Below are 25,356 nucleotides of genomic sequence, written 5' to 3' on the forward strand. Positions count from 1 at the left end.
TTACCGGTCTCATATCATTGCATATATTATTTGATGATCATGATTATGTGCATTTTTTAAAGTGTTCTCTACGACTATTGTACTTTAATTTATGAATTCCTGGCTGATGTGTGGATATGTTTTAGGTGTTTTCAAAGACCATTCTGTCATTACAACTTAGTATTTAATCATGTTGGTGACTTACAATCGGTACTACTATATAGTTATATGTGGTTTGCATTTTATCTTGACGTACCTTTCACAGCGATGTAGCAAGGCCCCATCTGTGCCCGCCTATCACTATGCCTTGCTATCACATATCTGTATTGTTCAAAACTCACACTTCTGTTGCATTTGATGTTACTTTATTCTATGCCCATTGTACTATTAATACGTAACTGTATTTCTGTGCTGATTTTGATACTGTGTACAATGCCGTGTCATTTCCAATTTGTGACTACACCACTGCCTTCATATTGTCGGTCTGTTAAAGGTGGGAGACCTAACTGCCTACAGTACGTAATTACAATAGAGAAATCATGTAACTGTCCTCGGGACGATGCAATGAGTTATCCAGAACAAAATGCTGGCTAACATGGTGGTTTGCAGTTAAAGATTTGGTAAGTTTTGAGTAAAATATATCTACAATAATGAGATGGTTTTGTTAACTGTAAGTATATGAACGTGGGGGACATTGTTAGGTAAATCTAGACTACCAGAAAATATATATGAAAAGACAACTTTGGTTACTGGCAATAAATGGTTTTATGATAACATATAATATGTATTTAAACCTTTTTAATTTAAAAAAAATCCATTTACAATAATAATATTAAAAATATTAATATGTATGTATGTTGTTGCTATTGAAGTACCAAGTTTTATTGAAATCGTAGAGGTTTATTATAGAGTTTTCTACTAAGTTTGTAATTAGTTGACTGTTTATAAAGATCTACTTGATCTAATCCGATACAATACATACTAAAGTGACAGGTGACAACCTGTCTTCTTTACCGATGAGTTTGTTTGCTGCGAATAATAACTGACAATAAAGACACAGAATAGTAACGTAATTACTGTGGTACTTACAAGAACTACTCTAGATTTTTCTTAATTTAGTCAATTGTAAAAATGGTAATAAAAATCAGAGGAGGAACGATGATAGTTTGTGGTGGATAGATCTCTACACACGTCTATAAAAATGGAACTTTGATTCTAGTATATTTCTATTCTTTACATTATGTCTAATTGATGTACATATATTTCTAACCGTAACCATTACTAAAATGTGTAGGGAATGTGTTGCATATATTTGAGTGAAAAGATTGTTAGGGCGTTATATTAGGAAATATGCTTTCTATATGCTTAGTCGTAAGTATTCAATTGTGATGATGGAATACCATAAAAATAAAACAATGACGGTACCTAGGACAGCGTACATCGATAACACACTAAACGCCAGCAGCAAAATAAATGGATTATAAATCATACTATTGACTAAGGTTTAGAATACTATAGGCATTTTTTTAACAATTTTTAATTCTACTTGTAATCTAATACCCATTGATGATGATATTCTGCTTTTGACGTGACTGAAATTTTATTTTTATTTTTTATGTCTATTTCTGTTATGATTTGTATTTTACGTAGACTATAAATGTTATATATTTCTATACAGTGCCTTTCCATTATAAATGCATATATATTCATCGAGCCAAGTTTATTTTATTCTATTTATGATGATATATTTTAGTTATTATTACATTTGCATTCATATCTAGTTATTTCAGTAAAACACGATACGAAGCTGGCGTTATCCAATAAAAGGCGATATATTATTCTCGAAGTTTTATTTCTAATTTAACTAGCGTTCCTACGATTCTAAACTATATACAAAACGTAACTGTAAACAAAGACGATTCCTGTGTACGAGCCGGCAGAAATAAGTATTTGTTATGGACAGTAAGTATTTCTCTATAATAACAATCGTATCTGGGTTCTTACTCTTTAATATTATGGATATTGCGTAATAGTTGCTTTGATTAATAAACACGTGATAACATGACCCTTGGTTAGTGGGGCTTATCTGCGATGTGGCGTCTTCAGCGAGGTATACTATATTTACAAAGATGTTTGACTTTCCACGATCGAATAATGCTGCAATGATAAGCTACTATAGCATTATTCAAAGGTTTATTGAATAAATATGTAGTTTAATTTGCAATTAGGTATGTTAACATGTTTATGAATCAACCGTATTTAAATTGAAATTTCATTCATTCATTCATTGTATTCAAACTTTTTAAATGACACGTGTCTGTCTCGATGGTAACTTTAAAAAAAATGTCATTTCAATATTACTTTAACGTAAATATCCTTTATACCACTATGGTGGCAAACAAGCACACGGTCCATCTGATGGTAAATGTAATATATTCTTGAAAACATGCTACATAGTCTCGTGAGAAAACCTCTGCATATATCATTCCACGATCTAAGTGTACGCGGGGGGAAAATCCTCTGAAACAGTACTGTCCGAGACCACTTAGGTTCTCTAGAGCTGAGGATAAATTCCTTGGCAATGAAAAAAGGCAACAGTAGGCATCAATTTCAGTATACGCCTATTTAAATTTAATATCTTCTTGGGGAGACTTCGTTCGAGGTCTGTGATGCAAGTGAAGTAGACGAGACGCTACTAGACCGTAAGAGTCGAGATATTCGTGAAAGAGGCGCAGTCGCCCATGGCTCCAATGGTCTGCCTGTTTCTGGCACAGGCGACACCCTGAAAACACATTTCCAGTAAAGTATTTTACAGTAGGGAATACTATTAATGCAACTTTTGTGTTGGTATGACAAAAATTGTCTCCCTGATGGTAATGGCACCCGTCTCCTACATACATACCTAAGAACGTCACATACTTTGTCATACCGGACGACTAAAGCATGCTGTGCTACCCCGGAATTTTACTACTAACATGTCTCTTGAACCAAAATTGTATTCCGACATTTCCGACTTTTCACATAGACTACCTTATGCTTATACTATTCCATCGCTCTTCAACCGAAACAGCTTTCAAAGCAAGCTGCTTGGCTAATATAATGTTGTACAAAGTCTACTTTTGGTCGGAATTTAATTGAGAAAGAGCATAAGACGAAACATGTAGTCTAGAATAACTCGAAATACTCGAATCTTTAATATGAAATATGTATAAGACCCAATTGATTCTAGTATCTTTTAGGTTAGGCGCAATTATATTAAAAATATAAGAAGAAGGAAGTAAGAAATATTTGTTATAATATTAAGTTGCTGTTGAAATTGTATATACCGCGGACCTATATTACATAGGTATCTATTATTTTGCAACTTGGTGTGAAGTTGGAAACTTACCTATTTCTTCTAGGTCTAGCTGTTTTTGGGCGTATTTTCTTTTTCTCGTGTTTAATATTAGTAGATACAGGTGCTGCACTCTCTACCTCAGCCCCACTACCTGCACCTTAACGATTTAAATACATTTACATGAACATCGAACCATGGGTTGAATATAGAGACAATCAATAATATTCCTAAATAAGATAAAGTAATTAATATGCCCAATCATCATAAAATTTAGCATATAGGTAAGTATTATTTGAAACAGGACGTAATATACTTTTATCCAGATCAAGCCAAAATATGTTTATAAGGGACTTATATATAGTTTACTTACCCACTATAAACAATGAATGCTCCACTGGCACCTGCCCAGTGGCATGCTGAATGCAAAGTGGCCGAGCTGCTTTTATTCTGGCTGATTCGTCTCTTCTGTTTCCTAGAGCCCTATGTATAAAATATTGTACTGTAATATGTAGAGCACCTATGAAAAATACATTGAGTATAAATACTTTATTCCGCTCGTGATGCTATTCATGTATTTATTTTCATTTTTGTCATAAAAAACTGGTGGACTAAGCCTAAAGTAGGCCAGACATTGTAATTCCGGGCCAGGCATTACCAATCAACGATTCGGAATAATTTGCATGTTTCAGGAATAATTAAAATAAGGTTTCGGTTTAATATTTTTCTGTTAAATAAAAATTATAACAATTTTGGTGCCCAAAAATTACGGGCTCTAGGCACGTTTTGCTAGGCCTTAGTCAGCCCATGAAAATGTATCATTATCATTGCATTGCCTTGCTTTTATCCCATATGGGGTCTTCGCAGTATGTCCCAGAAAATAGGATTTTCTTTAGTTTATTTAACTAATTCATTGCAGTATATTTGAAAGATGATCAAAAAATTTGAACTTACGAGCTATTTCCTGAACTAGGTGGATCATCCCAAGGTGCGTCGCTTTCTACAGCGCTGCTCTCAGATGCCACCAAGTACATAGATCTGTGTATATCAAATGGTGAGATTAAGAAATGAGAATTGTAGAAAATACACAATACATCTAATACAAGTGTGTTTAGTTTCGACCGATACTCATATTTGTCTTGTACAATTATACAACAGTACCTAATAGACGTCTTGGTCGTACTTGCGATTGTCACAAGGTTGATACCTCGCGCGGTATATACATTTGTATTCATAAGCATGATTGTTTGTATCGGTCTGGGTGTTTTGTATGCATATTATTTATATATCCACAAAAAAATGCTCTGCTTAGCTTTGTATTATATAGCATCGACAAATTTATCTTTACATAGTATGAAACAAAGTTCTCACCGCTGTCTGTACGCTTCGATCTTTTAAATTACGCAATGGTTTTCAATGCAGTTTTCATATATATATATACATGCTGTTTTAAGTTTGACGCGGTCATTATTTATAAGTATAAATAGTAAATCACGGGATCTTATCACGTTTTTTATATTTCTGTATTTCAATTGACTCTAACCATTATCGGGATGTAATCTCGTTCTGATGCCAATACCTCTCTTCAGTTTACCCGTGATCATGGCGATTGAAACACTGCCGAAATATCGGGAACTCAATAAAAATAAAACGTGGTAAGATCCCGTGATTTACTAATTATACTTATGTATATTATACAGAAGAACCGAGAAATTCAAGGATTTGTAATAATGCAATGTGAAGTCGGGGTGAGTACATAATAAAATGTACATTTTATTTTTGGACTTCTCCAATGCTTTTGCCTGCTAGCCTTTACAGTTTCACCGCATGATAAAATGTATGTAGTTATTGAATGGTGGCTTACCTAGCAGGCACGTACAGGTGAGGGGGTGGGGGCGCGGCGCGGCGGGATGCGGAGCGAGCGCGACGTGCCCTCGAAGCTCTCCCCAGCAATACAGATTCTATAACATTGGAAAAAAGAGAGTAGCGTCTTTTTTGTTTACCTATTATTTTTATATGATTAGTCGGAGTGATTTCTCCCCTCTGGGGAAAGAGATTCTTTAGTAAATGGAAATAGTGACGCCTTTGCCTTGATGTACCTTGTCATGTTCATGTTCACCTCCACGCTGTTCTGAAAACCTACATGATAAATCCTGGTGAATTCGTCACGTTCTCCACATCCTCCTCTGGCGCCCCATTAGTCCAGGCCGATGCATCATTCCATTATCATCCATTAAAAAAATCTGTTAGGGAGGAGTTAAATGTACGACTTTAGTTTAGAAATGGAAATTAGAATTGGACGGGGGAATGATCGGAGAGGAAGTCAACGCCCTCTTAGACGCAGTGTTACCTACCTCAGCGTCGCATTAGTAGGTACACCTGCATGTGTTGTCTGTGGGTTGTACATTTAATTGTGCATTAAAGTTTATATAAACAGATAATATTCTTACCGGATATGGGGTCACTGTCGCTGTGTTCCTGCCGTTCGCGACGCCATCCAGAGTCCGCTGCAGGAGCATCTGCAGCCACACCGAACAATCCCGACACTGCTCCAGCTACCATCTTCCTGGCAGACTTCGCTGCCGTCTGCCGAGTTCAATAATCAGATTTATTTTTATGTAATTTAAATGTCAAATAATGATAGCCCACTTGATGAAAGGGGAGTCGTCGCTTACATACATGAATAGTACTAAGACATGCCCTGCCATTCCTGAGGACCAAAGTGTTGTGTTATACTGAAATATAGTTAACAAAGTAAAACAATCTTAAATATATTGTAACAGAACTCAACGTATGTTACAACTGTATAGTAGCAAAAAGGTTTTTTAGTACTGATACGCGTCGTAATTTAAGAGTCGGCTGAACTATTCGCCTTATGAAGGGGCGTTGTAAAAAACAGTTTTTTAGAGGATATGACAGCAGGCAGCTCATTTGATACGTACCTGAGAAACTCACTACATGAAGAATACTCACGGTAACACTGAGGTCTATCTCTGGCACGCCGCTCAGGTCGGCAGCCCGTTCAGCAAGTCTCTTCAGCAAAGTAGCACCTGGTTCGGTTGTTTCTGACATTTTCACAAGATCAAAGAAGTAATCTGGATACACTTCTTCTTCCACTGTAATATACCGAGATTGATTTTGTATGAAGTCGTTTGAGGCACGACTATTTTGGGCGCCAAGAAATATTGCAGATGCATATTAAGATGTATTTTAGTTTAGAAAGTTAGTCATCCTTGTTTTGTGGATATTAGAGTAAAACTAGCTGTCCCGGCAAACGTTATTTGCCATATAAATTAATATAATTAAAAAATAGGAGTTCGTGATAGAAGAATAAAATAAATGTTAGGAGTGCACAATATTACTTAAGGGTATAAAAATAGATAGTAGCCGATTCTCAGACCTACTGAATATGCATATAAAATTTCATAAAAATCGGTCAAACCATTTCGAAGGAATATGGTAACTAACATTGTGACACGAGAATTTTATATATAAGACTAGCTGTCCCGGCAAACGTTGTTTTGCCTTAAAATAAAAATAAAAAATTTAGGGGTGGACTACCCCTAATATTTAGGGGGATGAAAAATAGATGTTGGCCGATTCTCAGACCTATTCAATACGCTCACAAAATTTCATGAGAATCAAGCCGTTTCGGAGGAGTATGGGAACGAAAACTGTGACACGAGAATTTTATATATAAGTTTACACTTACCAGGCTTTGGAATTTCTTTAGGTTTCGGCAACATAGGTGTCACATTTTGTACAATACCAATCGATCCCGTTTGTGTTGCCAACATTGGACTCTTCTGTATACTAGAAACTGATACACTTGTTGGATCCAATACAGGCTTTTGAAAGTTTAGACCTTGTACTTCCAAATTAGCTTTACTTGGAACGGATTTTACAGGAGTCTGTGGGATAGTAGGTGTAGGCACAGATAATTGGTTTGGGGAGGCCAATTGCTGAGTTGGGGTAGGAATAACAGAGGTAGGTAGTTTTGGGGCGGTTTTTCCATTCACTAGAAGATCCGGAGTTGGTTGCTTTTGAACTGTGTCTGGAAGTAATAAAGCGATGAATGAAATAATTTTTATGTTAGTAAGTAGTAGTTTATGTTTAAAATGACTTTTACACTGGAAAATAAAATATTTTTTTAATACAATAATTATAATTATTATAATAAATATATTAATTATTGGAAAAGAGACGAGTAAGTTAGAAACAAATTTAAAACTCGATTTCAGTCGCTTCATCGATTTCTTCCTCCAGCTTGTTTGACAAGACGCATAAGTATGTATCAACATGTAGGTACAATTTAATATTAGGTAGATCATCACATTCTTTGCCACTCAAATTAAACAAAATGGCATACCAGTAGTGGCGAGTTCGAGGTCATGTGTGAAGGCCATAACATTAAGGGCCGACGACAATGCCGGACCCACTCCGTTTCCTACTTCGGCAGCCAGGCCCATGTCTGCGGTCCCCACGCAGTCCGGTGGGGGCGCGGTACCCCGTCTCCTAGTAGATAGTAGACAGGGAAGCCAATTGAAATATTAAACATCAAAAATGATATTATGTATGTAGGTTGCATGAAAGTGTGATGAGTGCAAGTAAAGATTTAAAGATATGCAAGGAAAATAGAATGAATGTTTTTGAGTGAATATATTGATTGAGATGATGAATGAAATGGAGCGGCTGAATTCCAACTGCCGCCTGACGGATATGACTTCAGTCTGAGGGTACCACAGATTCGAACCTCAGCTCAGGCCGTGGTAATATTGATCCCCGTTTGAATTAAATATGAGCCTGAATTTTCAATCTTCAACCAATGATTTTTCTTATTATACAACGTCATATCCATGATGATGTACCACTTAGGGCGTAGGGGCCTTTACCCCAGCGTCAACTTCCGGGTAACAACCCCCGGTGGACTGGATTAACAGACTGACAATCTTAAACCTATTTTTTTGCGCTGCTCATGTAGATAGGTGATGGTTGCCATTTACCACAAGGTCTGCTGGCAATTTTTTGTCATTCCAGTTACATAAAAAAACTTACGGCAATGGCGCCTTCGTTGGTGTAGATATAGAGACACGGCCCCACATCAGTCGGCGTAACTCTTCACCGCTGATACCTCGACGTCTCAGCTCTGATATTGTCACTTTCCCGACGCGCTGTATACCATATTAAAATAACAATAATAACTCTATATTCAATATGACCACTTTCGTGCTCTAGCGGTTTAGCACACCGCTTTACTTCAGATGGTCGCGGTTTCGATTCTTCGTACGGTGAAAACATTTGTATTCATATGTTCGCGCTATGGTTGACTAGGAGAAAATGCCTAGAGGTGTTTAGTCCACCAAATGCACCTTCACTTTCGTTTTTGTACATTAATGTATTTAATAAATAATTAAAAATCCTATTACTCACTAAACGATTACCTAAATGACAAACATGCGTAGCAATAATCGTTCATAAAGGATTTCATTTTGCGTTAGACATAAACATCTATATACACAATATAAACTGGTTATTAAAAAAACAGAAATTCAGTTGCGTTTTTAGCCATTTCTTTTGAATTGAATCTGTAGTTCAAGTAAAAATAAATAACTGGACGGTAAGGGAAAAAAATATTAATATAAAAAACTTGAAATTCATGAGCTGCTAAATGTACATGAATAAATGACTTTTGATTTAATATGAATATAAATAAGATACTACACACCTTCCAATTGGACAGAGCTCCTTTCCGCTGCTTAGCTCTGGTCTTCGCCTTACTCTTGATGACCATAACAGCGCGCTGCTCATACCGTGGGTCGTCTGATGGACCCAAACCTATTGAATACTCCTGAAGGTAGCGATGAGCGTCGTCCTGTGCCACCGATCTCTCCAACGACACTACTATTTTCGCCCACTAAAATATTCAGTCTTCATAAATCCATCAGAATATTTTCTATTTCAATACATAAAGTAAATGTATATATTTATAATAAACTACCTGACCCAACTTCGTCTGCATCATACTTACTTGACATTTATCGTTATATTTCGCCGAATTTACGTAATATCTTTTTAAATTATAGTAGCAAAAAAATTTTTTAAAAAATGTGATTCTGATATATAAGCTATATTATACTGTGAAGTTTCATCAAAATCCGTTCAGTAGGTTTTGCGTGAAAGATTAATAAACATCCATCCATACTCATAAATTGTCGCATTTATAATATTATTATATTAAAATTAAGATAAGTTCTATTGCATCTCTTTACAGATGATTTTTACAATTATTATTATTACATTCCGCTCATACTACTTATAATGTATGTTAGATCTGTGAAAAATACACTAATAAAAACTTACGTAATAAATAATAACAACAAACTGGTTTTACCTAAGTGCCATTTGACGAAAGTTAGAAATTCGTTTTATGGTAATTGCGTAAGGTTTTACAACAAACTGCCAGAGTTTGTCATCACTCTACCATAAAACGATTCAAATGTGTTTAAAACACTTTCTTTGTAAAAAAAAGATTATTACGTGTTATTACAAAGTTAAACGAGCTTGTAAATGATAATAATGTTTTTGTAGTAAACAGTTAAAATTCATAGCGCTGACAATATTATCTATTTACACAAAGATTGAACGGTAGCGGTTTCTATGTTGATTGTCGCTTGCCTAAACCTTGTTAATGTGTATTTAATTAGAACAATGTCTATTCAAAAGATCGACATGTCAAGTTTCTTGTGAAGAGTCTCCGTTCCAAATGAGTGGTAGAATAAAAAAATTACTATTCAAAAGTGATTACATTAAGTTTATTTGAATAAAGAATATTTCTATTTCTACTTCTAAATAATACATTAATAAACACTCGAATACCTGTTTAACCCACTCCTTTTCCGACTGCTCTATAACGTGTGCGTACGTGTTGCCCATCATAGCGATCAGCATGTTCAACAGTAGGATGGGTACAAACACCATGAACACAGCAAACACCGTCTTCGCCAGATTTGGGTACGTGGTCAGACCCAAGTCTGTATACTGTAAGGATTTCATCATCTTTAGAGCTTAATTTTTCAAAATAAAAAAAAAATCAGTGATAATTAAATCACTGATTTTTTTTTAATTTTATGTAATTGGACGACGATATCTAGATTTTGATGACAATGAAAAATTAAGCTCTAAAGATGATGAAATCCTATTTAGATAATAGAATGCAAATTGTTGAAATAAATGGTGTAAGGTCCGGAGGTTCCAGTGTTAAAATGGGTGTTCCTCAGGGATCTATTCTTGGTCCTTTTTTATTTTTAATTTACATTAATGACCTTCCTTACTTGGTAGAAAAAATAGCAGACATAGTTCTGTTTGCCGATGATACTTCATTAATATTTAAAGTCAATCGACAGATTGATGATATGAAAAAAGAAGTGCTCTCTCTTCTGTTTTAAAATGGTTTACTGCTAATAATATGCTATTAAATGGAGATAAAACAAAGTGTATTAAATTTACGCTCCCCAATGTAAGGAAGGTTGATTTAAAAATCGTACTGAACAATAAACTTATTAACTTTGTTGATGGTAGTGTATTTCTTGGTATCACATTAGACTCCAAACTGCAATGGGATGCTCATATTTCTAAATTGGCTAATAGACTTAGTTCTGCCGCTTATGCGATAAGAAGAATTAGACAATTAACAGACATGGCAACGGCTAAACTCGTGTATTTTAGCTATTTTCATAGCATTATGTCATATGGTATTATATTATGGGGCAAAGCAGCTGATATAAATACAGTATTTATTTTGCAAAAGAGGGCCATCCGCTCCATTTACGGTTTGGGTTCCAGGAAGTCTTTGCGTAAATGTTTTAAAGAATCAAATATCCTCACCGTTGCTTCTCAATACATTTACGAAAATATTATGTATGCCAGGAAAAACATTAACAGTTTTAAAAAAGTAGGTGATTACACTAATAAAAGCTTACGTAATGTCAATAAACTAGTTTTACCTAAGTGTTTGACGAAAGTCAGAGTAATTCGTTTTATGGAAATTGCGTAAAGTTTTACAACAAACTCCCAGAGTCTGTAGTCAATTTGCCAGAAAAAAATTCAAATGTGTCATAAAATATTTTCTTTGTAAAAAAGCTTATTATAAAATTGAAGAATTTATAAATGATAATAATTTTTTTGTAGAAAATATCTAACTTAAAATTCATAGCGCTGAATGAAGAATTTTATATATGAGATTTATGTATTTAGACATTTATTACATACATTACAATATAAGTTGACATTCCAAATTCGTAAAAAAATTAAATAAAAATTACTAACGCTGTAGTCACCCAATGTTATTTGAAAGAGTGCCATCCATGTGCTCGGGTAACTAGAGTAGAGTGTTGATTGGACGTTGGGAAACCCTGAAATAATATTTTGTATATATACAACATACGACTATTACCGCAGTTGGGGTAGACACTGTAAATGTACCACGTGCACGTAGCATGCTCATATTTGGCTATTTGAATTCAATGCAGAGGGCGAACCTACCGCCATCTATCAATGTAAGAATTATTTTTTGTCTTGTTATCGGTGTTTCCGTAACCATAGATTGTGTACACACAAAGTTTTATTTCTTATTGGTGTCGACCTGATTCGAACTCACGACCTTTCAGTTTATATAATTTGTTCAATTCAAAAAAAAAATTTATTAATATTATACGAGTTCTTTCACAAAATTAATTATTGCTTACTTTGGTATTTTTCTCCAACTTTCTTTGGCTATTTTCTGTAAAAAATCATAGTACTTCCATATTTTTACGTAAATCATTAAAACAAATAATCAGTGCCCGCCTTGTCACGATTATATTATTCTAAAGATATATGAAACTCAAAGTCATTTTTAATCGGGCAGTAAATATCGATAATTAACTGGCAGAGAAAACTAACTTTAAGGTTATTAAAGTATATTAAGTTTTATAAAATGATTTTTTGGCCAATAAAGTTATTTAAATATAACTTACCTCTGTACAAAAAATAGAAAGATTGCGAAAATCCAAACAGTACTATGCAATATATGATGCCGAAGGTGAACATGTCGCCGGTGATCATGCTGTATATCATTGTCACGAAGGGCCCGGTCAGCTTCACTGCTCTGTTGATATATTGTAAAATTGTAATTGTTACAGTTTGTGTTGTAAATACTATAAATGATGTAGTGGAGTAACTTGAAACAGTCATGCTCGCTATAAAGTTCAAACTTGTGGCCGCGTGGTGGGCCGGGTAAATGTGCTCCCTCTAATGTAGTTGAGTGCAATCGTGGCTGGCTCATCCGTCATACTCGTGAACGGATGCTGCTTGTGGGGAATGGTCTGTTCGAGCTACGAGCACTGATTAGTCTATTTGCTTTTGCAAAGCATATGCTGGTAGCCACTCTGTTCTACCAAATTTAAATTTGAAAATGAATCTGTACGTTGTAAATGTTTATAATACATTTACAACATTTATTTGAAAATAATACGAGCTGAGTTTCTTATCAGTTCTTCTCATCTTAAAATCATTTTGAATTGTCTGTATATTTGACATATAATAGACCTACATGAATAAAGATATTTTGAATTGCTGTTTTAAAATTCTACCTCAACGCTTTATCTACACTGTGATGTTTGTTTTAATGGATGATAATGTAATGGTGCAACCATGCACTAACGGTATACGCTGGCGGGACACTGGTGAAGGATAGAAAGCATTCAAAAGTCGTATAAATCATTTTCTTTGTAAAAAAGCTTATTATAAAATTAAAGAGTATGTAAATAATAATAATGTTTTTGTAGAAAAACTTAAAATTAGTAGTGCTAACAATATTATCTGATTGCTCAAAGAAAGTTTAAAGTATAATATGTTTGACATAACCAAAGTTGCAAACAGATACTTACCCAGCAAAAAACATAAGTAAAAACCAGGAGCCGGGTAACAGAAAAATCAGAATGGCTTCCTCTGTCATCGTCTGACGTGACAATCTAGCTGGTATGCACGCCAACAGTAGCAGATTCGACGCTAGGAAGATAAACTTGGCTGGTTCGTGAATCTAAAAAGAAGGAATGTGATATTATTGCACATTAGTTTGTACGTACATACTGTGGCGAATTAATTAGAAGTAATAAGGTTGAAAATGTTGCAATTCAGTAAATATTTTTCAGAAATGAGCTCCAGCAGGTTTGAATAATTATTGAAATTACAATTACAAAAAACATGACATCGTAGTATTCTACAATGGTAACGCATGAGTGACATTACGGGTATCACACGATATCGGATGTCCTTTTTTTTCCTGTTTTGTTGACTACTCAATATCCCTAGGTATTACGCAAATATATAAACACTTCAATTATAAAAACAATAATAAAAGTTATACTCTTCACATAAAACCACATAAGCAGTATACTCAGGATTTTGTCTTATTGTATATAAAAAAAACACTATTAAGGTCCTTATACTTTGACGGCCTCGGTGGTCTAACGGTTTAGCATTTACTTCCGATGATCGGGGGTTTAATTCCCCGCACGCTACAAATATTTATATTCATGAGTATCATTGTTTGTATTGGTCTGGGTGTTTACTATATGTATTATGTGTGTATTTACAAAAAACAAAATTTAGTATCCATAACACAAACTCTGCTTAGCGCTTAAGTTATAAATCAATTAAATTAAGCCTAGCCTAATTAGCCTTGAATTACACAAAAAACAGTATATTTAAATCAAAAGAACTCACCAACTGCTTAAAATACGCTACAAGACCCTGATTCTTGATTTCATCACCTTGTTGCAGTATGATGTAGCACAAAGTGCTGAGAATGGTGCCCAGTTCACTGGCGAGGCGGAGTCCACTGCGAGCATCGCCAACGACCAGACCCCAATCGGGGTGGGCATCCGCTTCAGCACTACTATGCCGGAGGTATACCGACACAGAGAGAAGTAACAGGTGCAGCATCAGGATCATTAGTCGTTTGAGGAACTTTTTCTGAAGTAAAAATTTTATTTATTCGTTTAAAATGAATGAATAAATAAAGAATTTCCATACATTAGTCACTGCTAATCTCAGGCATATATTTTTTCTCATTATATATACATATAATTACGAAATTTCCGCGGACGGAGTAGTATGAAATTTCGCACACTTAGTTTAAAAAGAAAAGGAGTGCAGAATGTTAATATTTCTTGAAACATATACAATATTGTTTTTAAATAAAATTATTAGTCTATAGTCTTTCCAATTACGGTTGAATTTCGACCACTGGTAGCCCTTCGACTGGGCGTCTAGTACATATAGATATGTAGGATTATGTTATCTGTGATATAGGTATACAAACCCTGGCGAATGTTTTCCATTTCTCTTCTAACAGTCTCTGTATTATGCCTCCGTCTAACATATTCAAATGCTCCTGCTTTGTCCCGTTCAAAATGATAAATAGAGCTGAATTCCAATCTAGAAATTTATAATTCTGTATCAAAATCAACACTGTTTGGTGGCTGAAATAGGTGAGGTTCCCACGCAGACAACTTTCTACAAAATCTAACTTACTTTATACAAATATTTGTAATTTATTATGAGTATGATTGTTTGTATTGAACAACATAACTGTATGTATTTTAATTAGTACTTTAGAACTTTAAGTATAAGCTCTGCTTAGTTTAGGTTTATATGGCGGTATGATAATTGTTGTGATTTAAAAATAATTAAAAAACGTATCATTATATTGATGATGGAGTATGAAATTTAGCTTAATAATATTGAAACTTATAATTAAAATTTATTATGGTCGAATTTCGAATATTAGGCGACTGCTAGTATAAAAATTTATACTTACTAGTTCGCCCATCTGGCAACAAAGTATCGAGCGCGTTCAATGGGTACGCAGAGCAAGTAATATTCGAGTATCTCCAGAACTCTTTGGCTGATAGTTCCAGCATCTCCCTGAAAACCGACGCTCGGCCCAACTGGCAGGCCAACGTTAGGGGCGTAAACCCAGCTAAGTTCATCCGACCATTGCTCGCGGGAACCTTAGGATGACGCAGTGCGTATCCGAACATATCCTGAAATATTTCTTGATTTTTATCATTATATTGTATAAAATAAAGTCGCTGTCGCTGCGTGTCCCTATGTATGCTTAAATCTTTAAAACAACCCAATTTTGATTTGGAAGCGTTTTTTTTAATAGATAGAGAGATTCTAGAAGAAGGTTTATATATACAATATATGTACAGCCGTGATCAATAGGGGCGAATAGCTAGTATAACTATATAGGCAAGATTATGGTAAGTGATAACCGTCGTGTGTATTTATGAATGATCTGAGGACATTAGAAGCATGTGGTATGTACCACTCATGCATTGTTTTTTTTCAAAAGACTAAGTTTATCACCCTACGACCTCAAGAAAATTTACAAAACAATCTTATTTGGCCACTGAAATAGGTGAGACAGAAGATTTTATACAAAGATGACATCTGTAAATAGGATGAATATGGAATAAGTTATGAACCAAAAAACTGATGTTTTAGGTTTCTAGAGATTTTCACCGAACGACCAATTAAGAAAATTGCGCAGAGAATTTGAATATATGTATTAGAAAAGTTAATCACTATTTTAACTAATCACATCTGTGAGATCAGACTAGAATGCCAACCCGGCAATGGCTTCTAGATACACCATGGGAAACCACATGGAGAATGAAAAAAAAACCCCATATACCCTTCACCAGCGACGTATTTAGAAGATCATTTCACACGTAAATAAAGTTTGATATATCTTACCAATTTATCACAAACTACAACCATATGCAGTATCATGTTCCCAAACGAGTCCTGAGCGTCAGGCTCGGCCCCGGAGTCCAGTAGTAGGTTGTAGACTGCCTCGTTGGCACAGCATGCCGCCCAGGCCAACGGATATTCACCGAGGTAAGCTAAACCCTCGTAGTTAGTAACACGGGCTGGTGGCACACATTGTTGGTCGCGAGGTAGAAAGAAACTGCCTGTAATAACGGTGAGAACATAACAAAGCTTTGACACAAACCGCGGACACAATAATAATTTATACGTATAATTAGTAAAAATCACGGGATCTTACCACGTTTTATATTTGCTGAGTTGGGAACTCAGCAAATATAAAACGTGGTAAGATCCCGTGATTTTTACTAATTATACGGGGAACTCAGCAAATAAATATAAAACGTGGTAAGATCCCGTGATTTTTACTAATGGGGTTGTTTGATATTTGCTGAGTTGGGAACTCAGCAAATATAAAACGTGGTAAGATCCCGTGATTTTTACTAATTATACGTATAAATTATTATTGTGTCCGCAGTTTGTTTTATATTTGCTGAGTTCCAGGGAACTCAGCAAATATAAAACGTGGTAAGATCCCGTGATTTTTACTAATTATACGTATAAATAATGACCGCGTCAAGTTTAAAACACAATAATAATTGTAGCCGTATAAGTAATCTTTTTATACGTTTATTTACTTATAAACTATAGTCTATCTTTGAAAAAAAGGCACTAAACACAAACCAATTATTTATATAATATTAATTAACATTTGCAAAAAAATATTCTTAGGGATGCCTATATCACAAAATAATCATTACATAGTATAAAACAAAGTCGCTGTAGCTGTCTGTCCGTCCCTGTGTATGCTTAAATCTTTAAATCTAGTGACTCAAGAGGAAGGTTTATATATAAAATACATGCACATCCGTGCGAAGCCGGGGCGAGTAGCTAGTTGTATATAAAATCAAAATTTCAGCTCCTAGTCTAAGCAATTTTAGGCTTACTTTGATTGTCAAACAAGAGAAATCATATGTGTAGGAACATTTATATATATCATTAAGCAAGTATATAAATATTACGTGTACCTATTGCTCTCTGGTTGACGTCGGCGCCAGCTTCTACCAAATCTTGTACTAATTCGTTGTTGCTGTACGCTATCGCCAAATGTAATGAGCTTGCTCCTGTTTTCAAAATGAATAATATATATAATATGTAACTGGAATGAAATATTCACGAGTTCACGAAATGGTAAGTATACATTATTTACGTGATAAACTGTATTATGGGCCACATCATACGTGTCGACCGTAACTCACTTATTTTAAATTTATTTAATACTATCTGAACCCGCGACTTCGTCCGCGTGTTATTTAACTGAATTTTTCTAAAATAAAAGTAGTTTAAGTTACTCCTTATTACATCAGGTACCTGCCAAAAAAGTCCCGTCAAAGTCGGTCCAGCCATTTCAGAGATTAGCCAGAACAAATAGACAAGTAGATAAAAATTGTAAAAAATGTTATTTTGGTGTATGTACTCCAATTTTATTTATATGTATAGAAAACTGTATAGAAAAAAAGAATCCGCTTGCACTTTGTTATCGTTTAGGATTTCTATTCTTTTTGTTTCATCTAAAGTAGCTTATCTGTACCACCTGTACCACCTACCTAATTTTCTCCCAATACATTTTTCTAAAATTGAACAAACATAGTGTTAAAAAAATGTCAAATTCGATAGTTAAAGCCAGTTTTTCGCTCGTTTATTCAAACAGGCAGACACTTTCAGCTTAGTATATAGATTGTTATTCAATCTATATACTAAGCTGAAAGTGTCACATTACACATTTTCACATAATCACATTTCTTTGTCTGAAATAAAACAATAAACTGTTGCAATTGCAGCTTATAATAAAATTAAGACAAAACGGTCTACCGCCCAGAGGGTGCAGTGAGTAAACTCTCTCTTCTATTCTGTTCTTATAGTCTTATAGTCTCTATCGTTAATGGAATGTCTGTTTGTAATATTGAAATAACCGTCTTTTATTACATGCATATGAATATAAATACGGTACATAAACCAAAATAACATTTTTTACTATTTGTGTCTGTCTGTCGGTCTGTCGGTCTGTTTGTTCTGGCTAATCTCTGAAATGGCTGGACCGATTTTGACGGGACCTTTTTAGGTAGGTAGCTAATGTAATAAGGAGTAACTTAGGCTACTTTTATTTAAAAAAAATAAAGTTAAATTCCACGCGGACTAAGCCGCGGGAACAGCTAGTCGTTAAATAAATATTGTGACGTACCCAAGTATTCTTCGCCTTCTACGACGTCCGACGATAATTTAGGAAAACATTTCACCAAAGTTCTTGCCAGTCTAGTGTGGATCTAAAAAAAAAACAATACTACTTTTTTTAATGCACATAGAAGTATAGTATTTTTGCCAACAATAATTTTAGCGCCGTCTAGACACAAGTTAAGCTAGCTAAAGCTTGCGTTATGGGTACCAGATAACTGATACAAATACATAATTTTTTTTTTCGTAAATACATACGTTTTTTTTTTTCGGACTACTCTAATGCTGTTGGCCGTAGCTGGCCTTTACAGCTTCACCGGACGTTAGGGGGCGAGTGCAGATGGCACTCCAAACCCGCGGAAGGACTTATGGAGCGGCTGAAGGCCAACTCCTGCCTTTACGGATACGACTTTAGTCTGAGGGCACCACTAGGGGTTCGAACCTCGGCTCAGGCCGTCGTAATTTCGATCCCCGTTTGAATTGGACGGGAGATCGATCGGAGGGGCTAAATACATACGTACAAATATATATTATATATAGAAAACACTCAGACCGATACAAACAATCATACTCATGAATATAAAATGTTTGTGCCGTACGAGGAATCGATCCCGCGACGAATGAAAGCAAGGTGCTCAACCACTAGACCACCGAGGCCGTCCCAATAGAAACTTAATAATATTCAAATTTATAATTTAATTTATTTAAGGTCAAATTTCCACATTAAACGATTATTAGTTTGTATAAATATAACAATTAAAAAAAATTGATTGTATACATACTTTAGTATCACATATGATTAGAACATGAAGGAGAGACTCGCCGAGTGCTCCCCGGTAACACATCTGCCAGCAGGCCATATGGTCTTCCCACTTCGCGAGTGGGTCGTGGGGCGAAAGCGACGCCTCTATTGGTAGCACCACCTGATTTATTATATTAAAACATAACATAATTAAAATAATATTGAAAAAATGTAAATTTGTATAGCTTAGCTTATTTATTATATATTGTTTTATTATTATTGTTATTACTATCGTAATTGTTACCGGTATAAATCCCCTAGGTTCATTCAACTACCTATAGTCTATTTTTTAATCCTGGAGACTAAATTGACAGGTGTAAATATAAAACTTTGAAATAATGTTACCACTTATAGCGAAGTAGTGGTGTACCTGCGACACCGATTTGTTTAATCGGAAGTTTTATTGTAACATATTCGTTTTAAAGCTTTAAATGACGTTTCCACAACGCAATTTTAAAATTTACGTACATATACTAGTGTTTCCATTACTCTCGTCGTATTATACAGCACAAAAATACATATTCTTTGTCGTTTCCGTACTAGTAGTAATTTTTATAGTAGATTATTTAAAAAATGCAAAAATGTGGCAACATCTGAAACGTCAAATTTGTCTCCGGGATTAAAAAACAGACGGTACTTGTAGATACATAATCGGTATGGATACACTGATTGTTCTTGGAAAGTACGTACCAATACTTTCCAACAGTTGCTGACTCACAAGAACGGCTTCCAATAGGCACGAGAACATAGGTTGGCAGGTGGATGAATACTCTAGATTTAATCGCGAACGCAAATAGGTTAATCTTATTATTTATTAATATTATAAACGCGTAAGCTTCTGCGTATGGATGGTTCTTCTTTACTCTTTCACGTAAAAACTATTGAATGGATTTTGATGAAACTCTACATTAACATAGCTTATACATCCAAATCCTTACTAATATTATAAATGCGAAAGTAACTCTGTCTGTCTGTCTGTCTGTCTGTCTGTCTGTCTCGCTTTCACGCCAAAACTACTGAACTGATTTAAATGAAATTTGGTACCCATATAGTCTAGACGCCGAGGAAGGACATAGGCTACTTTTTAATGTGAAAAAAGGGTTGTAAGGGGTTGAAAATGGTAATGCAAGGTTATCTTTATGCGGCTGAATACACACTTATTATAATAATGGCTTAACTAAAAAATTACATATTTTGGAAAGTCTACTTCATAATTGTGTCATTAAGTCTATTTTCAAAAATTTTTAATTTCTGAATTACACCAGTATTGTACTAGATATGCGACTTATTAACGCTCATATGTCATAAATAAACATATATGTCATTTGTATAAGCAGCGCGCGCAACTGATTATTGTCAATCCGTTGTCTCCTTATGAATTTAAATGAATAAACGTTTGCTCTGCAATTTTATTTTATAAATACATAAATATAATCCTGGTATAGCCTATAACTGATGACCCTGCTCTTGGACAAGAGCGTAAGAATATATTATTAATATTTTTTGAAGAATAAAACAACATATAATATTAAAAATGTTGTCAATACATATGAACAACATTTTCTTGGAAGAAACAACATCTACCGTTCCATCCGAGCTATTCAGGTTCGGAATACGCGTTTCTCCATTCTGGCCAGTAGAGTCAGAGATATGGTTCGCGCAAGTAGAGGGATAGTTTGCAATTTAGAATATCACATCTATTATTTTGATTTAACAAAATTTTAATTTGTTATTGGCCAACTGGACCACCAATTTTCAAAAGAATTTAAAGAAATGTTTAACCTGTTTATTAAATATAAATAAATATGACATTTAAATTTGTAAATATCACATTGTCACCATTCAAGGGGTAAAATAAAATAGCAGATAAAAGTTTTTATGGAAATTCGTCATATTTGAAGCTAGAACGATGAAGCTTTTTTCTTACGCTTTTTTGGGTCAGTTTATTTAATAAATACCTTACTAATATTATGAAAGTGAAAGTGACTCTGTCTGTCTGTCTTAAAAGCCAAAACTTCTGAACTGATTTAAATGAAATTTAAAGTCTAGATCTTGAGATAGGACATAGGTTACTTTTTAATGCTAAAAAGGGTTATAAGAGACTGAAAAAGGAATTTTTTTAAAGTTTAAGCTTCAATCTTATTTTTTTGCGTATTGATTAAATATAATTAACGAAAATGGGTTGTAAGGGTCAAAAGGGGAATTAAAATGTTGTATGGATGTATTGTCATTTTTTAAAGCTAGAAACTTGAAACCCATTTTTTAGGCTGTTGAGAAAATATCAGTACCTATCGCCACAGGACTCAGCCATAAATGGTTACAGTATAGCGACATCTTATCATTGGTACATGATGACACTAATATAAGTAGCATTAAAAAAAACAAGAAAAAGGGTTATAAGGGGTTGAAAGGGGAGATGTAATGTATGTATGGTATGTATGGAAGTATCTTCATTTTAAAGATAGTAGTTTGAAACTTAGTTTTTGGCTGTTGATTGAATTGTATGGAATTATGTATGGAAATTTCATTTTTGAAGCTAGAACGATGAAACTTTTTTATTGGGTTAGATTATTAATACATATTTTTTATTATTTGCTCAAGGTCACTATTTTACGCGGACGAAGTCGCGGGTACAGCTAGTAACATATAGATTAGAAATTTTAGGCCGGTGATAAAACGAGCACAGCTAGTATAGTGATAAGTCGAATCAATGGAAATTCCTAATTGATATTAGAATTAAATAAAAACTTAATTGAACTTTCTTTGTCTTTTAAAAAACTCATCATTGACCATCATATCGTAATTAACTTTTATTCATCGACTATTTATTTAAGCTACGGTAAAAAAACATACGGCACACCTGATGGTAAACGGTTACCGTCTCCTACGAACGCCAGAGAAATCAGGAGTATCGCGTGCTTATAATAAACATCAAACCTGTTCATGATCCCTGAACTTCCATCTGAGGTACTCAGCTCTATTGATGACCCGACCTCTTCCGCCTGCGTACATGTATGCCGAGAACTCCTCGCGTATCAACTTCTCGGCTGCTATCATGCCTCCTTTAGCATAAGTCTCCAGAAGAAGACCACCTTCGGTACAAATACAATAGAAATTTTCGTAGACAAGTACCTTTTCGCGTATTTATAAAACAGGAAGATTATGTTTTTTTACTCATCGATCCTTAGTCATCCATACTAATATTATAACCTAAATGCAAAAGTGTAGGTATCTGTTTGTTTTCGCCTTTTGACAACTAAACATATCTATATATATTCTTTTTTCACATATACTCTCTTTTTCTTAAAACAGGCAGTTTCATCTGCATATTTTAAGAAAACAACCGCGGGAAACAGAATAATAAATTAATTATTTGTATATTTTTTAGATAGCTTTGAGGTAGAATGTAGAAAAATAATGAGTTATTGAAGGGCTGAGTAACTCCCGAAACTGTTCTAAAATACCAAGTGAACTTATATGTAGTTATTAAATACCTTTTTTATAATCTGCCAGTTTATACAGTACTGTATGCTCTTCTGTGTGAGGCTGTGATATGACACGATCGAGAACCGAACCTGCGGCCTGCACTCCTTCACCCAAGCGCAACTTAGCAACCACACCACCCATGGTACTGTAATATCAATCTTATCTATACATCTATACCTTCATATATATAAAATTGGAGTGTCTGTTTGTAATATTGAAATAAACGTTTTTCAATACGTGCATATGAATATAAATACGATACATACACCAAAATAACATTTTTTGCAATTTTTGTCTGTCTGTCTGTCTGTTTGTTACGGCTAATCTCTGAAATGGCTGAACCGAAATCGGCCAAGCCATTTCAAAGAAGTCCCGTCACGGGACTTCTTTTGGCAGGTAGCTGATGTAATAAGGAGTAACTTAGGCTACTTTAATTTTAGAAAAATAAAGTTAAATTCCACGCGGACGAAGTCGCGGGAACAGCTATTTTAAAAATAAGTTTTTAGTTTAATACAACTAGGTATGTCAGTATAAATTCGACGGCCTCGGTGATTTAATGGTTTACTTCCGATGGTCGCGGGTACGATGTTTCGCACGGTACAAAATTTTGTAGGTATTTATGAGTATGATTAGTATTGCTTAGGATGTTTTCTGTGTATTCATTATATTTAGATATACATATGTATTAATTATCTAATATCCATAACACAAGCTCTGCTAACTTGAGACTATATATCGCTGTGTAAATTATCCAAGCTATTATTATATCATGAGAGACACACGAATGTGGGGCTGCGTCACAAACCTGCATCAACTGGGAGAATAGGATTGTTAGTAATGTGGATTGGGGAACCCATTGCTAGCAATGGGTTCCCCAATCAGTTGACCTCCACGATGTTTCCCTCTGGAAACCATCGTGATAAGTACCTTGTAATGCGTCACGATGGGCAAAACTTATGCTCTCTTATCATCCTCCACTGGTGCCCCGTCAACGTAAACTGTTAACGCAGGAGGAAACATCATTCCATCATCATATATTTAAAAAAAAATTGCACCACCTCTCGTGACCATTTCGTCCATCGTTCTACACGAAGGAAGATATAAACAAGGCGACCGATTGAGCCATAGTAGTCCCTAAGTTCGAGTTATGTTACCGGTACTTACATTAAAACAAAATTTAGGCATGTTAGTCTGTCTGTCTTTTTATTCTTGTTAATCTCTGAAATGGTTGGAACGATTTTTTCAGGACTTTCACTCACAGCTTATGTTATAAGGAATAATTTAGACTACTTTTATTTTATTCTATATAAATAAGAAAAAGTATAATTCACGGGTAACAAGCAGTAAGCCAGGTAAAAATAAAAATAAAGAACCCTACAGTAATTGCAACGGGGCCGGCCCAAGCCTCAAGAGGGTGGCTAGTATGTAATGTGTAAAATTATAAAATATCCAGATATATAATTTGTAAAACTACAACCAAACAAGTTACATCTTAGGTTATTCATTTTCATTATTGCTTCCTACTGATAATGTAACTATTGAAAATCAATATTTTAAGAGGTGCTATAGTAAAACAAGTTATTTAATACAGCTATAAAGTTTGAATGCCAATTATAAATGTGTTATATTCATACTAATATAAATGCGAACTTGTGTTTATTTCGTAGATACATCTCATGTCTAAATTATCGAACGTATTAATATATATTGTATGGTTAGGACGAACATATGCTAACTTTTATCTCACAATTTAATCCGAAAGAGAATGAAATTGGGGATGAAAGTTCCAGAAACACTAAACAGCAGAGGAGCAGGAATATCGCAGATAACAACCAGTAAGTAATAAAATTAATATAAAGCATTTTAAGACGTTATAACTAGGTTACTTACTTCGAATCTTAATAATAAAACACTTCAAACGTTCGTTATGTATTTGCCATTAGGTATGTCTTCTGTACACAAAAAATCACCACGCATTTTGAAAATATAAGTGTGTAATTCATTTTTCCATCTATCCATATCACCAAAGATATTTAGGTCACGAACAGGTCGCTACGTCTTATTTAGGTGCTTGGTCTAGTAAACAAATGTGTGTTGCCATGGAAACAGTTCGTAGAAGTAGATAATTATAAAGGTGCAACCCTCGGAAATGACGGAAAACTGCGAAATCATGATCTATTGTAGCATGCTAATTAAACGTTAGTGATTTCAATAATTTGTAGTCTTATAAGTAACATTGTCACATATGCCCCAGTTCTTATAAATGAAAACACTTTGAAACCTCTTTCATTGTAGTTTTTATTTAGTTATTTATTAGCACATAAAACAGATTACAATCAGTACAAGAATATGATTAGAAGAGTGTAGTTTGGTACAGAACTAGATTGTAATCCTACACTATGTAGGTAATCCCAGGTAAAAGCTAAATTATATAGATGCATGCAATATATACTAGATAAGGCTATATATATCTACCTAATAAAAAGAACATTAAATAGAAAGTAATATAGAACTATGCAATCATCATCATCTCAGCCCGGAAAACGTCCACTGCTGAACAAAGCCTCCCCCAAAGATCCCCACCACGATCGGTCCAGCTCTGCTCGCATCCATATAATAATTTTGTTATTAGAAATTTATTTATAAA

General features: G+C 34.5%; 1 protein-coding gene across 1 annotated transcript; it reads right to left on the reverse strand.

The window, feature by feature from the left end:
- Window positions 1-1,849: 1,849 nt before the first annotated feature.
- Window positions 1,850-24,751, reverse strand: LOC131849606 (uncharacterized). The gene is made up of 25 exons (XM_059199712.1): window positions 24,600-24,751; window positions 22,718-22,854; window positions 22,161-22,315; window positions 19,204-19,344; window positions 18,432-18,513; window positions 17,218-17,313; window positions 16,118-16,335; window positions 15,174-15,399; window positions 14,676-14,791; window positions 14,078-14,326; window positions 13,240-13,391; window positions 12,328-12,458; window positions 11,639-11,724; window positions 10,190-10,351; window positions 9,039-9,227; window positions 8,369-8,484; window positions 7,683-7,828; window positions 7,026-7,367; window positions 6,287-6,429; window positions 5,764-5,899; window positions 5,178-5,274; window positions 4,268-4,351; window positions 3,687-3,796; window positions 3,368-3,473; window positions 1,850-2,761 (listed from the first exon to the last, which is right to left on the reverse strand). The coding sequence occupies exons 2-25, from the start codon at window positions 22,848-22,850 to the stop codon at window positions 2,611-2,613; spliced, it is 3,567 nt and encodes a 1,188-aa protein (XP_059055695.1). The 5' UTR covers window positions 22,851-22,854; window positions 24,600-24,751; the 3' UTR covers window positions 1,850-2,610.
- Between the last annotated feature and the right edge of the window lie 605 nt (window positions 24,752-25,356).

This window comes from Achroia grisella, unplaced genomic scaffold (assembly GCF_030625045.1).
Source record: "Achroia grisella isolate CSIRO2021 unplaced genomic scaffold, CSIRO_AGI_Agris_v1 utg660, whole genome shotgun sequence".
Classification (NCBI taxonomy): Eukaryota; Metazoa; Arthropoda; class Insecta; order Lepidoptera; family Pyralidae; genus Achroia; species Achroia grisella.

Bases quoted from the DNA above. Each gene is read 5' to 3' on its own strand.
- LOC131849606 (XM_059199712.1), bottom strand. From the start codon at position 22,850: ATGGGTGGTGTGGTTGCTAAGTTGCGCTTGGGTGAAGGAGTGCAGGCC. The intron at 18,514-19,203 runs GTATGTATACAA...TTTTTTTTTTAG, and splicing joins TAATCATATGTGATACTAAA to ATCCACACTAGACTGGCAAG. The intron at 13,392-14,077 runs GTGAGTTCTTTT...CCTTCTTTTTAG, and splicing joins TAGCGTATTTTAAGCAGTTG to ATTCACGAACCAGCCAAGTT.